Source organism: Artibeus jamaicensis, unplaced genomic scaffold (genome assembly GCF_021234435.1).
Source record: "Artibeus jamaicensis isolate MK-2021 breed Jamaican fruit bat unplaced genomic scaffold, CSHL_Jam_final contig_354, whole genome shotgun sequence".
Taxonomy (NCBI): domain Eukaryota; kingdom Metazoa; phylum Chordata; class Mammalia; order Chiroptera; family Phyllostomidae; genus Artibeus; species Artibeus jamaicensis.
In genome coordinates this window covers 35,034,736-35,049,013 of record NW_026521803.1, presented here as the reverse complement: position 1 = coordinate 35,049,013, position 14,278 = coordinate 35,034,736, and the positions used below count along the sequence as shown (strand labels likewise).

Sequence of the window (14,278 nt, the reverse complement as noted above, 5' to 3'; positions counted from 1 at the left end):
GTGATGGGAGGTGAGGTCTGGAAGCGATAGACAAATGGGGAAGGAAGCTGACCAAAGACATACAAGTGTAAGTGTTGCCCAGTGAGTTCAGCGGAAGCTGGAACAGCCACCGCCTCACAGAGGCGTCAATGCGTGCATCTGAGTGCCTCTCGCCAGCAGTGTGGGAAGTCTGGGCACACGCAGTGGACAGCTCTACTGCTCTGAGGTCGGGGCTCTGTGGGGGCCTTTAGAGCACGCACAGCGTAAGAGCGGGGAAAGTGTGACTGTGACTGTGACCGTAGAAGGGAGTTGCCAAGGCACCGGGGAAGAAGAGAACCCTCGTCTCTCTCCTCTACAGTCGGTCCAATGTGCCACTGCCAGGGCACTTGTCCGAAAGCACTGACTTCATCTCACAGTTGGTTAACCTGCTCACAAACTTCCGGTGGCTGCTAGTGCTTCTGAGACAAATCTGAGACTCCTCGGCATGAGACTCTGGCCACCCACGTCTAGTCTAATTTATGACTCAGTCTTTTCACCATCAACACTCCCGACACGAGCTAATTTCAAACTTGGCCCTTAAAACTCTCTTCCTGCGTCTATTGTAGTGTTCCCCAATGCCTCTCGCCTGCCCTTTGCCCTCCCTTTGTTCAATTCCGTGGAAACCACGTGGTATTCTGCAGTTGCTATAGCACTCAATTACCTTCTGTTGAAACAAAACCACCATCACCAGTATCCGTGTATTCTGAGCCCTTAGCCTTGACTCCCATCTGCCAGGCAGTATGAATGAGTTTTGTATTGTGAACTCTGTACAGACCGGGACCACATCTTTTAATTCTGTCCCCCCCCCCCCCCAGAGTGCCTACTACACCCCTTGGACCCAGTGGTGGCTTGATAGTTATGCACTCAATGAAGTTACCTGGCAAATTCAGCAGGGAAAAAAAATCACTTAAGCCAGTTATTTGACTGAATTGACCAGGCAGTGAAGTCAAAGTAATCGATCTGGTTGCCCCAACAGACACAGTTTAATTCTGCATGTGGGGAATCTTCAAAGCCAAGAGTGCACTGTGTGTGGGACTCTGAATGAAGAAGGATCATGTCGTCAGAGGTCTGGCATTAAAGGAGCATCTGCCCGACCCCGGAATCTGTGTGTTCACCCAGAGCTCACTTTTTCCGCCTGATTCTGCTGATCTGGCTGTTGTGTATCGTTTATCATGCAGGCTTATAGGTTGGGCCGATGGTTTCAGTCTTTATTCTAAAAGAATATGATATAAGACAATCTCTGTTTTACTCAGCATTTCAGTACCCACATCCAATATGAAATACTAGAGATGATAGATATTAGAAACAAAAACACAAGTAGAAAAATGGCCCATTGGGCTGAGCTCATTCCTTACGTGACTGCTCATTAATCCTGTTCTAATCCTCATTCCGTTGTGGTAAAAGCATTTAAAAGTTACATGTAAGACCGCTTCAGTTAAATGTCACGGTAATTGTCAGACTTCCCCATCTGTCAAATTAAATAATACTGTAAGGAAATATTCAGGGGAAGGAACACTTAAAACTTTATTTTTTTTTGGTTGCCCCCTTTTTTTTTCTTTTATTGATTATGCCATTACATTTGTTCTATTCCCCCCTGAACCCTGCACACCCCTCCCCTACCATCCCCCCCTTTAGTTCATGAACACGTGTCTCAAGTTCTTTAGATTCTGTATTTCCCATAGTATTCTTACCCTCCCCCTATCTATTTTCTATCTACTGTCTATGCTACTTATTTTCTGTACCTTCTCCCCCCTTCTCCTTCTCCCACTCCCCTGTTGCTAACCCTCCATGCGATCTTTGTTTCTATGGTTCTGCTCCTGATCTAGCTGTCCTCTTAGTTTGCTTTTGTTTTAGGTGTGGTTGTTAATAACTGAGTTTGCTGTCCTCTCACTGTTCATATTTTCTATATTCTTTTTCTTAGGTAAGTCCCTTTAACATTTCATATAAGAAAGGCTTGGTGATGATGAACTCCTGGAATTTGATCTTATCTGAGAAGCACTTTATCTGTTCTTCCATTCTAAATGAAAACTTTGCTGGATAGAGCAATCTTGGTTGTAGGTCTTTGGTTTTCGTGACTTGGAATACTTCTTTCCAGCCCCTTCTTGTCTGTAAGGTCTCTTTTGAGAAATCAGCTGACAGTCTGATGGGAACTCCTTTGTAGGTGACTGTCCCCTTACCTCTTGCTGCTTCTAGGATTCTCTCCTTCATTTTAATCTTGGCTAATATAATGATGATGTGCCTTGGTGTGTTCCTTCTTAAGTCCAACTTCTTTGGGACTCTCTGAGCTTCCTGGATTTCCTGGAAGTCTATTTCCTTTGCCAGATTGGGGAAGTTCTCCTTTATTATTTGTTCAAATAAGGTTTCCACTCGTGGCTGTTCCTCTTCCCCTTCTGGTACCCCTATAATTCTGATGTTGGAGCGTTTAAAGATGTCCTGGAGGTTCCTAAGCCTCTCCTCATTTTTTGCATTCTTGTTTCTTCATATTTTTCTGTTTGGTCATTTTTTCCTTCCTTCTGGTCTGCTGCCTTGATTTGAGTCCCTGTTTCCTTTCCATTACTATTGGTTTCCCGTGCATTACCATTCATTTCCATTAGTTTAGCCTTCATATGTTTCTCTAATTTGTGACTAAAATCAACCAGTTCTGTGAGGATCCTGATCACCAGTGTTTTGAACTGTGCATCTGAAAGTTTTGCTATTTCTTCATGGCTTAGATTTATCGGCTCTGGGGCTCTGAGTTGTTCTTGAGCCATGTTTTGATCTGTCCGTGCCTGTGCCTGTTACGTATGAGGAGAGGCGCCTTAGATGTTCATCAGGGCGGGGCCACCCAGGTTGCTGGTTTGTGACGTTGCATGTGGGGGTGGGGTCAGAGAGGGAGCAGTAGTGGTCCTCGCCGCTCACCCACGCCTGCTTATCAGAGTGCAAATGTGCGAGGCCACCGCCTTACGCTGGCTGCTGGGGCCTGCACGATCTGCCTCAACGCTTGCCTCTTCACTGGTTTATCTGCGTGCAAATGCGCGACCGACTGCAGACAGCCAGCAGCACCTCTTCCCCGGGTTCCGCCTGTAGCTAGTCCGCACCTGGGATCCGAGCCCTCGGCTGCCTGTGCACCACCCCGGGTTGGGGGATCTTCCCTGCCTACCCCGCTCCACTGCTGGCTTTGCCCCTCTCACCGATTTAGCTGAGCGGTTCATTATTTTGGGACTCCGTATTCGATTTTCTGTGTGGTCTGGTTGCATTTAATGCTGTTAAAACTTCGTTGTTTTTAGATTTGGTTGTGCGAGGACGCAAAGTGTTCCCACCGATGCCTCCATCTTGGCGGAAGTCTCGAACACTTAAAACTTTCATTGGACAGTCCAGCAGTCATGGCCAACAGTGGTAAGGACTAAGTGCTTGTGTCCCCCTTAAATTTCACATTGTGGAATCCTAATCTCCACTGTGATGGTGTTTGGAGATGGGCTTTTGGGAGGTGACTGGGGGTAAAGGAGGCCCTGAGGGTGGGGCCCCCATGAGGGGACTGGTGGCCTGTGAGAAACACCAGAGAGCTTGCTGGGTGTCTCTCTGCCCAGTCGTGAGCCTGAAGCATTCAAGGGAGAACACAGCAACGGGGCAGGCGCCTAGAAGCCGAGAGCAGAGGCCTCAGGATGAATCCCACCTTGCCAGCACCTTGATCTTAGCCTTCCAAGCCCCAATAACTGTGAAAAATACATTTCTTTTCCTTAAGTCATCAAGTCTATGGTGTTTTGTTATCACCCCCCCGAGCTGACTAGGAACTGCAGTAACAGGGCACTGAAAATACTCCCCACTGAAAATAAACACTGAAATTATTTTGAAAATGCATACTTAATTACGTTACATCTGGGGATGCCTGCTTGCCCCTTCCTGGTGAGTCAGATGTGTTAACAACAGTCTGTAATGTGATAAGGAATATTCAATTCCTCTGTGTCATATTGGACCTGAATTTGATCATTCATAGGTGACTTTAATTTCCTAAACTCAAAGACAGCAATTCCTCCAACAAAGTGCATGTCTTTTACACCTGTGTCCTCTCTGCTGTATTCCTTTGCAATGAATGAAACCAGGCCGCCATGATCGAGTTCAGTGGTTATACATTTTCTATTAAAAATAAACGTCACAAGACTAGGATGAATAGTTTAAATATAGAATTTTAAAGCCCCATCCTGTTTACATGGAGTGTTGTGTTCTCTGCTCCCAGGGGACATTTGATAAAGAATTCAAATGCCCCCTCTCTTCCTGCAACTCTATGCAGTTCAAAGAGAATCTTTCTAACATGTGGTGCTTATCTGTACATTGTCAAAGGATGTGTAGCTTCTAGAGAGCACATGTTCCTCCCTTCACGCTTGGCAAACTGAGTACCCGGAGGAGCAGTGGGCTGTGTAATTATTAAGGTCCGTCGGTCAGGGCGGTGAGGAAGGACAGACTGGCTGCCTTCAGCAGCCGGTGTCAGTGCTGCTCTGCGTCCCTTGCAGCATGCGGGGCCTGCAGCAGGAACTGGGAAAGGGAATCAGAACCGCAGACCACAGCACACAGCCACGTAGGCCCAGGCTCCCAACAGCTTCTTCCTGTTTCTTTTTAAAGTAGGATTTTTCTACAGTTCCTAACATTTTATCGATATGTACGTAATCGTGCTGATCTAACAAATTTGTGGATTTGTAAAAAACATAATACTACATTTTTCTATTTTGCCCTCAACTAGTTGAGGATGACTCAACCTCTGATTTCAAAGAAGTGCAGCCTCTTTTGAATTAAACAGGTCATCGTGCATGAGCTGCTCATAACAATTCGTTTATTTAAAAAACTCCCTCACATCTGATTCTGCCTGTTCACCACTTGTCATAGAAAGGGTGGCATCATCGTATGGTTTGGGTGCAGCAAAACAGGAGGCAGGAGACCTAGGTGATGGTCATGGCTCTTATGACACCACTGTGACCTCAGACAAGTTGTTTCATCTCCCTAAACCTTATTTTTACTTAACAGCTGAGGTCATGGGGTGAGATGTTGAAGAAGACTGTTGTCTCTAAAATTCTACACATTATTAAAGGTGTATTGCACGGAAATCACTTGACAGTTATGAATAAGAATAAACACATAATACACAGTCAAAGCAGCCAAGAAACCTGTCTTATATTTAAATAGGCTTTTAACTTCAAGGAGGCACAAAATTCTCCATGAAAATGATTTCATTACATTTATTTAAAAAATCTGAAAGTACACTGAAAATTCTGCGTTGACCACTTCTACATTCTTGTATTAGGTTGTTTTAAATTTAGCACCTGCTTGGTCTGTGGTTCTGTGGGTGTTGAGTTTTGAAGGCAAGGGGTCAGAGCGTGAGAAGCATGGCTTTGGCAGTCAGTGAGACCTGGGTTCTAACCTCGTCACTTTTATTGAACACAGTGGATGAGGGACAAGATTCATATTTTTTTCTCCTGCAAAATGGAGGTGACAATGCCTATGTCTTGAGCCCCCCCTGTATTTAGATGGGAACATGTGAGTGCGTGTAGCACAAAATCTCACAGGGAGCAAGCATCAACCGGAGGACGGTGTTCCAGAACCCTGTTCCCCTGCATCTGGCTAGGTATGTGGCAGGTGCTAGAAGCAAGGAGAAAAACTCACTAGCACTCTTTCTATAAAGTAAAAGGTAAAACCCATGTTCTCTTTGACCTAATTCTATTCCCAGATGTAACCAGGAAGGACATCACCTGGACTTGAGATGGGAACATCCCATGGTTTAACTTCCCCAAGTAACTAATGAATAAAATTCATTAAAAGCAACATTTACTGGACTTTCACTATGCGGCTTCTTTGGGGCACACCGGGCTGTCCCATCTCTGTCTGTTTGCATGTCCTTGTCCTAGACGTCCCATCCCCATCAGCATCCAAATGAAGGAGTCGCGTGAAGCTCGTCCTGGCAGGCTTCCCCATTGCTCAGGTAGCCGTCTCTCCTCTGCACCGAGTGCACTCAGACCTTTTCCTCTGCGCCCCCCTTTGTGCCATGCTGTCTCTGGGTGGGCCTCATTTTCCTGCAAAATGCCAAGTGCCTCAGAGACAAGGTCTTTGTTTTCTGCAGCTTCACAAGTATGTACAATATCTAACCCTGTCCCTTCCGCTCAGCTGCTCGAAAAATGCTTGCTGACTTAATAAACATAGTTTAAAATTTGGCAAAATATTTGAGAACATTAGAAGATACCTGGTGAGGTTTTGGTTTCAAAATGTAAAATTCCAGGTCATGTTTCTTCATGTTTTTAAAATAAAGGCATCATTAATTCCGGAAAATGACCTATTAATTTTGAGCCGCACAGAGTTTCCGTGGGAGACCTGCCCGGGGCCGTCCCTGCTGGAGGATGTCAATAGGGAGGGCAGGGAGGAAGGAAGGAACTCGGCGGTAACCGCATTCTCCACACTAGGCAGCGGGCCTCGCCCTAAACCCCCGGCCCTCACAAGTTCATGAGAATGGGAATAAAGAGGGGAACACTCACTACCTGCGTGTTCTCTTTTTCGATAAACATGAGCTGAAATTTCAAAAAGCATGAGCCTCTTAATAAAAGGAGCTTCACGCCCCAGTCCAAAGCAGGGAGCTGGCACCGTGATTGGCGTGCATGTGAATCAGGAACAAAGGGCGGCCCAGGAGGGCACCATGAACTTGGGACACCCACGTGACCTGCACACGCTGCTGCTCCCTTTCTCCCCAGGTCCTTCTGCAGCCTGTACCCGGTGTGTCATGGGCAGAATGGGCCACTTTCAATCTAAATCTTGTTACAGATTAATAAGCAAACATTTTCTTGCTTATTATGCAATTTATCATGATGAAAATTACATTGGACTCCTCAAGGCTAAATGCTGATACATTCATTTATTCAGAGCAGCGTATAAAGAGTCATACTAATCTTCATGACAGAAAAGGATATAATAGCAAGGTGTAAATTACCTACTGAAAGACCACAGTATTTGTGTCTGCAGTCACATTACATGTACTTAGATACTGCAACACAAGTGCATCTGCATGTTTGCTGACATAAGCTTCGTGTAAACTTTTTATTTAAAAACAAAATATTACACAGCAAAAAATAAAAACCCATCACTTCTCTTCCCAGGCAACAAAACAAGAATGAACACCATTGAAATTATGTTTAGATCAGATTTTAAAATAATCTACAATATTAGGTTAAAATGAAATTTTAGACAACCAGAAATACTAAAGGGGGACCCATGGTCACGAGGGACCTGGGACCTGTGGTCACGAGGCCAGCACTGGACACGTGGGAGGGGCCACGGCACCTGCAGCCGAGGGGAAGACAAAGGCTGGAAACATGTTCTGGGGCTTCTCCCAAAGGCCGACTGCCTCCTGCTGCTGCTACTGCCACAAGCTCCTGGGTTTAGATTCCCTTCTAGTCCTGCAAGTCAGTCTAGAACCTTCCAACCTTCAGCATCCATAAACTATCCTGGCTACCCTTGTGTCAAACTGTTCATTCCAGCAATGGGCAGTTCCTGGTCTGTTGAACACCAGGACAATGACAATGGCATCGCCACCGGGTTACCACCATTTAGGTAATGTCCACTCTTACCACGCGCTAATGCTCTTCTGAGCACTTTGCAAATATACTCATTTCACAGCAACCTGACAGGGTAGGTACTTTAATGAGCTCCACTCACAGAGTGAACTGAGGTGGAGGGATGAAGTGACTTCCTGAAGGGCACACAACTAGGGAGACACCAAGGTGGATGGAGAGTTCAGGAGTACGAAGAGATGAGATGATGGGTGAGGACAGCTGCCTATGTTTGAAATAAATACCTTCTCCTACAATAAGTCTTGGAATTTGGGGCCAGCAGTGTCCAGTCTGTAGACAAAGCCCAGCCTTCGAGTGTAGCCCTCATGTGTTTCTTTGGCCTCCATTTCTGAGCCTACAGCAGCTGCCAGAAAGACTACAGCACAAAGCATGCTGGACCAGAGAGAACTGTGGGCAAAGAACTCTAATGTTTCTGTTAAAGCTTAATAATGCTAAGAATGAAATTCCATTCACTGAGAAAATCAAAGGGGTGATCACAGTTACATTAAGAGAGACATCATGGGACAGTGCAAGAATTTCTACCACTGGGAATTCCCGCTCACAGCCGGAAAGTAGGTGATGGTGAGGATGTGGAGAAAATAAAACTCTTGCACGCTGCTGGTAGGAATGTACGATGGTGCAGCCACTGTGGAAAACAGTGGCTCCTCAATAATAAGTTAAACATGGAATTACCGTACAACTCCATCCACTTTTAGGTATCTACCCAAGAGAAATAAAAGCAAGTATTCAAACAAATCCCTGTGCATAAATGTTCACAGCAGCATTGTTCACAATAGCCAAAAGGTGGAAAAAACCTACATGTCCATCAACAAATAAAAGGACAAACAAAACGTGATACACCCATGAATGAACCTTGGAAAGATGCTAAGTGAAAGGAGTCAGACACGAAAGGCCACATGTTGCACAATTCCACTTAAGTGAAATATTCAGAAAAGGCAAATTCACAGATAGAAAACATCAGTGATTGCCAGCAACTGGTGTGTGTGTGCGCGGGGGAATGGCGTGTGACTGCTTAATGGGCGCGGAGTCTCCATTTGCAGTGACTACTTCCGAGAGCTTGACAGCAGGAATGGCTGCATAACCTTGTGAAAGCACTGAATGGTGCAGAATTATACACTTTAAGATGATTATAGCTCTAAATTGCCTGTTATGTGTACTATACCACCAAAAAAAAATCCCCCAAAACCTCCTTCAGGAATCAGGAGGCTGAGCTCTCAAGCCAACACTGACCGCCCCCACTCCAACTCGCAGCCACTGGGTAGTGCACGTTTCCCTTTATTTCATCTGGGCAGGGCCCTCAGCTCGGCTCCCTGCTGCTCCCAGTCTCTCTCCATCGCTTCCCTGGGTCACTGCCGGCTCCTTGACGGCCCTCCACTGGGTGCAAGTAAAACCTCAGAAAGCTGACTTAAAAGTTAAAACAAGTGCAAAGAAGTAATTCCCCCAAATATTTGCTCATGTATTCTGTCAGTAAAACACTGTGGGCAAATACACATATTTTTTTCTCCTATTATTAGCTAATAATCACAATAAACAATTTTAAAACTGTTACTGATCGATCACTGCTCCGTCCTAAATCCCAATGCTGTTATAAAATTAGAGGAATACACTTCCCTTTCAATGTCCTTACCCAAAATTTCATATATTGATATATTTGTGTATTTTTTCTATTAAAACACACAACTTATAAAGGGTAATCGATAACAACAAAACAAACACAAATCCCGTTAACCAGAACTGAGCACCTACTTGGCCAGCTGTTTCTCGGCATCAGCACAAAGTTCTAGAAGCCCCATCAGGACGGCGGACACGTCCATGTAGGGCTCCCACACTGTGAACCCGCGTCCAATCAGATCGGTTGCCGTCCTCCGGATAGTACTGTGCGGAGGCAGTTTGGGGCTCGGGGGCTGCAGCAGAAGAAACGTCAGTGCTTTGCCTACGGTCACAAAATAGAAGGCAAAACAATAAAGTGATTTCACTCTTGTGATATTCTCTTTGAGGCATGTTTTCAAAATATAAACCGCTTTGGATTCGTCTGGCTACAATATCTTGCACCATAGTCTAGTACTTTAGTTACATAAAAAGTACAGATAAGTATACACAATAAACTTCCAGTGTTTCTTCTGCAAAGTGGCGATGGCTTCAAGTGACGTAATGTGGTATCTCTCACCTTCCTTCTGCATCTAACAGAGTTCGCATGTCAAACACATCCCACCAGTGACACATCTCACTACAGACGACATTCACCCACGGGACTGAGGGATGGAGAGGGCAGAATGTGCAGCTTGAGAAAGTGTCCCCTCCTAAGCACATACATGTCCCTCCACCTCCCGGTGTTCTGAGTAGGATGGTGCCACATGTGTGCCAAATTCTTCACGCAGGTTAGCTAAATTAAAAAACAGTTCAATATGGCGCTTAAAAGTGTTGAAGTGATCAAGATTTTAATTAACCTGCACTGCTTTATGTTGAAGATAATGCTGACACTTTGAATACGTGTGCCTAGTGGCCATTAAGCTGCAGAGGCCCATCTACTTCAAAAGGCGTTCTGACATTGAAGAAAGAAACACTCAAGGGATTGTGAAGCGCAGACTGCAATAAGGAGTGGTTTTTTTGTTTGTCTGTTTGAATTTTTGAAGGGAAGAGACAACACAGTTTATAAATCACAGAACAGGGTAGCACACGGGACAGAGGAGCACAGGGTTCGGATCTAAGGCAGACGTTTCTGAAACAAACAGCTTGTTAATGGCACACCCAGGACTGTACCCACCACCAGGCACGAAGAGGCAGAAGAACCTGTGCCAGGTAAGTCACCCCCTGTTAAAGTCTGATTACGCTCACTGGCTGGAATTACACCACACATAACAATACAGACACATGGTACGCTCCCCCTGGTTTCCAGGGAGGATGGGAACGTGGTTTGTCAGCTGCGCCCACATTTATCTCCAACAAAACTGAAGTTTTGCGCACAGGGAAGGGGAGAACATTGCACAAGGAGCTAGAAATGTCTGCCACATCTTTGCTGTTTACCTTAGAATGAAATTCTTATTATTGATACAGCAATTAGCACCCATGCATTTAACCAACAATAATATGTCATCTCTTGGAATTTATTCTCTTGTCTAAAGCTAATTTTACTCACTTGTTATTATTTTATTTTATTGCCTTTTCATACATGCTAATTGAGTACATTCCCTGAGATATATTTTTAAAAATATTTTTATGTTTGTCATAGGCTTAGCACAATGCCTAATATTCAGTAAATACTTGGTACATACTGCTGCTTTGGCAAATACTAAAAATTATACTATACATATTCAGCATAGTCAACAAAATTATACACAGATCGGGGATCTCCAAGAGTCTGCCATATACCTTCCCCGTGGGGAAGCTTCCATGGCTCTGAGGTGAAATGGTAAAAAAGCATAAACAATGCAGTAAGTCCTCACCATAAAGCTAAACTTACTCAACTTACGGGAGTGCTTGTTTGAGGTTGATGTTCTTACTATCTTTTTGGAGAATAAAACTTTTTAAATAAAATAATGGAGAGTGGCATTTTTTAGTTTTTTACTCAGCAAATAAAAGTTTTAAACACTGATAAATACCTTCAAATTTTATTTTTGGAAATTGACTGGACCATGATATCGAAACAAGTGCTATTTGTAATACAGAGACTGTCCCAAGGAACCGCGAGGGTGTCTTGTCCCATGGTAAGCGTCACGAGTTAGTGGTCCCTGGTCTGCCTGCTGGTCACTGGTTCTTAACTGTGTCTGCCAGGAGGCTGTTCCTAACTCAGCTTGCTGCAGGGTGAAACTCAGCATTGTTCGCATCAACCTGGGACCATATTCAAGGTCAAGTAACCGAACAACTGGTCTTTCTTCACTGAGAGGAAGCTGAGCAGTACAGCTACTGTGGCAGCTTCGTGGAGGGCACTTAGGGTGTAGCAGGCACCCCATCATCACCACCCCTGTATGTCTAGGCAAAGGTCCAAATGAGCTAACAAATCAAAATAAAATGCTTTAAAAGGCAGAGAGCCCGAAAATGCAGCATTGGATAAATCACAATGAACTTAGAGCCCCTGGCAGCTGAGAGAGGAATTCTGTTGTCATACAGTCAAGAGTGATAACAATAGCTCAGAGTTTAGTGCTACTTTATCTCAAGCATTTGTGTATTCCAATTTCAATCTTGCTGTTTTTATTAAAAAAATGCTACAAAAGAGCAAAGCTGCAAGAAAATGTCTACTCTTTGCTGTAACAGCAAAATGCAAAGGATGAGAAGACGGCTGAGACAGAGAAGGAACATAAAGCCTGTATAAGCAGTGGTCAAAAACTGATGGTGTTATACAGCGACTTACTCATTGCTTTGCTTTGCCAAGATGAATACTCTCCAATCATAAATGGACCAATAAAAAACAATTCACTTAAGCAAAAGTTGTAGTACCTAACAGGTTATAGTGACCAGCTCTTTTAAAAGATTAATATGCAAGCCATTACACTAACACACTCACCATGCTATTACGTAGGTAATACTGAACTTGTTTTCTGGAGTATTTATTTGTCCTTTTCACAGCTTAGACTCGCTTTACCGACACACCCTACGTTTCTTGAATGCCTATGACATGAAAACTGAAAACACTGTTGACTCTAAAGGCCTGTAGTTTTATATTTCTGTAAGTATCAGGTATTATTTTCAGCATCGTCCATTTGATAATACATGACAGTTTTTGGCTTCTTTTACTCACTGAAAGCACACACCCTCAGGGTCAACGGCCAGTTGTGTGCACGAACAGAACACTTTTCAAACTAATTCAGACCTTTACTTCCATACAAGCACAGATGCCGCTACTATGATATGTTCATGATACGAACATGAAGCAGGTATTTCATTGACCCAGTTTTTCGGTGTGAAAAATAGCATTAAACAAGGAAGGTTCACTTGAGAAGTGGTATAAAATCGGCAGCATTTTTCTCCAACTGCCCATTTGTAATGTCTATTTCCTCTTTTTTTTTTTGGCTTAAGTTTTCCCTCCCATGATGCTCCCCTTGCTCCACCCTGAACGATGAAGGAAACAGGCCCCAGGTAACTGCGGAGGCAGAGGGAGAAAGACGTGGAGCCGAGCAGGGCACATCGGCAGGGGACCGGACAGCTGGAGCAGGGCGGGCCTCCCTGCCGAAGGCGCGGGGACTTGGACTTCATGGTGGCTGACACAGGAACCAGGGCCAACGAAAGGGAGCTTTAAAAATTAGAAACTAAAACAGAAGCCAGAGTCAAACCACACTTATCAAGGGAGAATGACATTTTCTTATAAGAAATACTACAAAATCATAGCATTTCAGAGGATTATTCTTCAAAGAGCCCTCAGAGATCAGTGACAATTATTATCGCCGAACTGCTTATAGGTAAAATATATCATCATTTTCTTGGGCTTTGGTTAAGGCAAACTTGCTCCTCATACTTAAAAGGAAATTATGAATGAAGAAATGGCCGCTAACCATCCGTGGCTCTAAACATTAGAGAAGGGAAAAAGGTCATATTTAAAAAATACATTAATTAATAGCTCAATTACAAAGAAATTCCTGTGGGAGAACATATTATATGCACTTTAAGCCAAAGGAATTTATGATGATTTATGCCATTACAATGAGTGCAAAATGAATTAATAATGATTGGCTACTTATTTCAAAGTATAACCAAGTGAATAAAGCCTTCTCTTATTTGCTAATGTCCATCAAAGAACGGGGATGTCGCTTGCTGTCTAAATTCCATCTCCTGACTTTATATGAGTGCTCAATTTGATTAAAAATAATTCCAATGTAGTGTGCATTATTCATGGATACAGAATAATTAATAAACATTTCTACAACTAGATGCTTGGGATTAATGCAGTTATTAGAAAATGCTCTTCAACTTTTAACATTCTCCATGACATAAAAAGCAAGTCATTATTTCTTTTAATAAGCATAAAATAACTCTGATAAATTAGGAAATCAATTTGATAAAGATATTGAGCATAAAATTCATAAGTGCTTTGATTCAAAGTTCTTTTTTTTTCTGTTCTATTTTGACTTATGAATTAACCAAGCTGTGATATATAGTGAAGGTTAATCTCATCTTGCTTTGGGTAGTTAATGGATTTTGGATGGCAGACTAAAATAAGAGATAGTTACCTTCCTATAAACAAACAAGAAACTATTACTTAATGCACATTTTTTTTTTTCTGCCTATGGAAGGTAATGCGTGCTGACTGTTCGACAGTCTAGGGGTCGGCAGTAAAGAATTAAAGTAACAGGAGTTTCATGATGTCAAAGAAATAAAAAAAAGAAAAAACCCATTAATCTGCTAAATCTTTAGTTGAGTGGTCCAAACACTTCTGTGTCCTGTTCCCGAAAGGTGCAGGATTATTGAATGACAGGAGTGGAGGGGTGGGGCAGGGGACAAGAGAATGCGAGGGCTTAAGATCGAGCTCTAGCACCTACTGGCTGCTGATGCTTTCATTCATTTGGTATTTAATTTCATTCATTTGGTATTTACTAGTGCAGGTGGTGTGCCAGGCACTGTGTTAAGTGCAGGGTAACTAAGTCTGCTCTCATGAAGCTTATGTTCTACTTGGGACGTAAAAACCAAATGAACAGCCCTGACTAATGTGGCTCAGTGGGTTGGGCGTCGTCCTGCAAAATGAAAGG

At 43.5% G+C, this 14,278-nt stretch overlaps 1 protein-coding gene across 4 annotated transcripts in view; it reads right to left on the bottom strand.

The window, feature by feature from the left end:
- Positions 1-14,278, bottom strand: part of WDR7 (WD repeat domain 7) — a 292,206-nt gene that overhangs the window by 84,154 nt on the left and 193,774 nt on the right. For all 4 annotated transcript variants that reach the window (XM_053664157.1, XM_037151997.2, XM_037151995.2 and 1 more), the window contains one exon: positions 9,348-9,534. In XM_053664157.1, the coding sequence (XP_053520132.1) occupies positions 9,348-9,534 (187 nt within the window). The remainder of the gene's footprint in view (positions 1-9,347; positions 9,535-14,278) is intronic.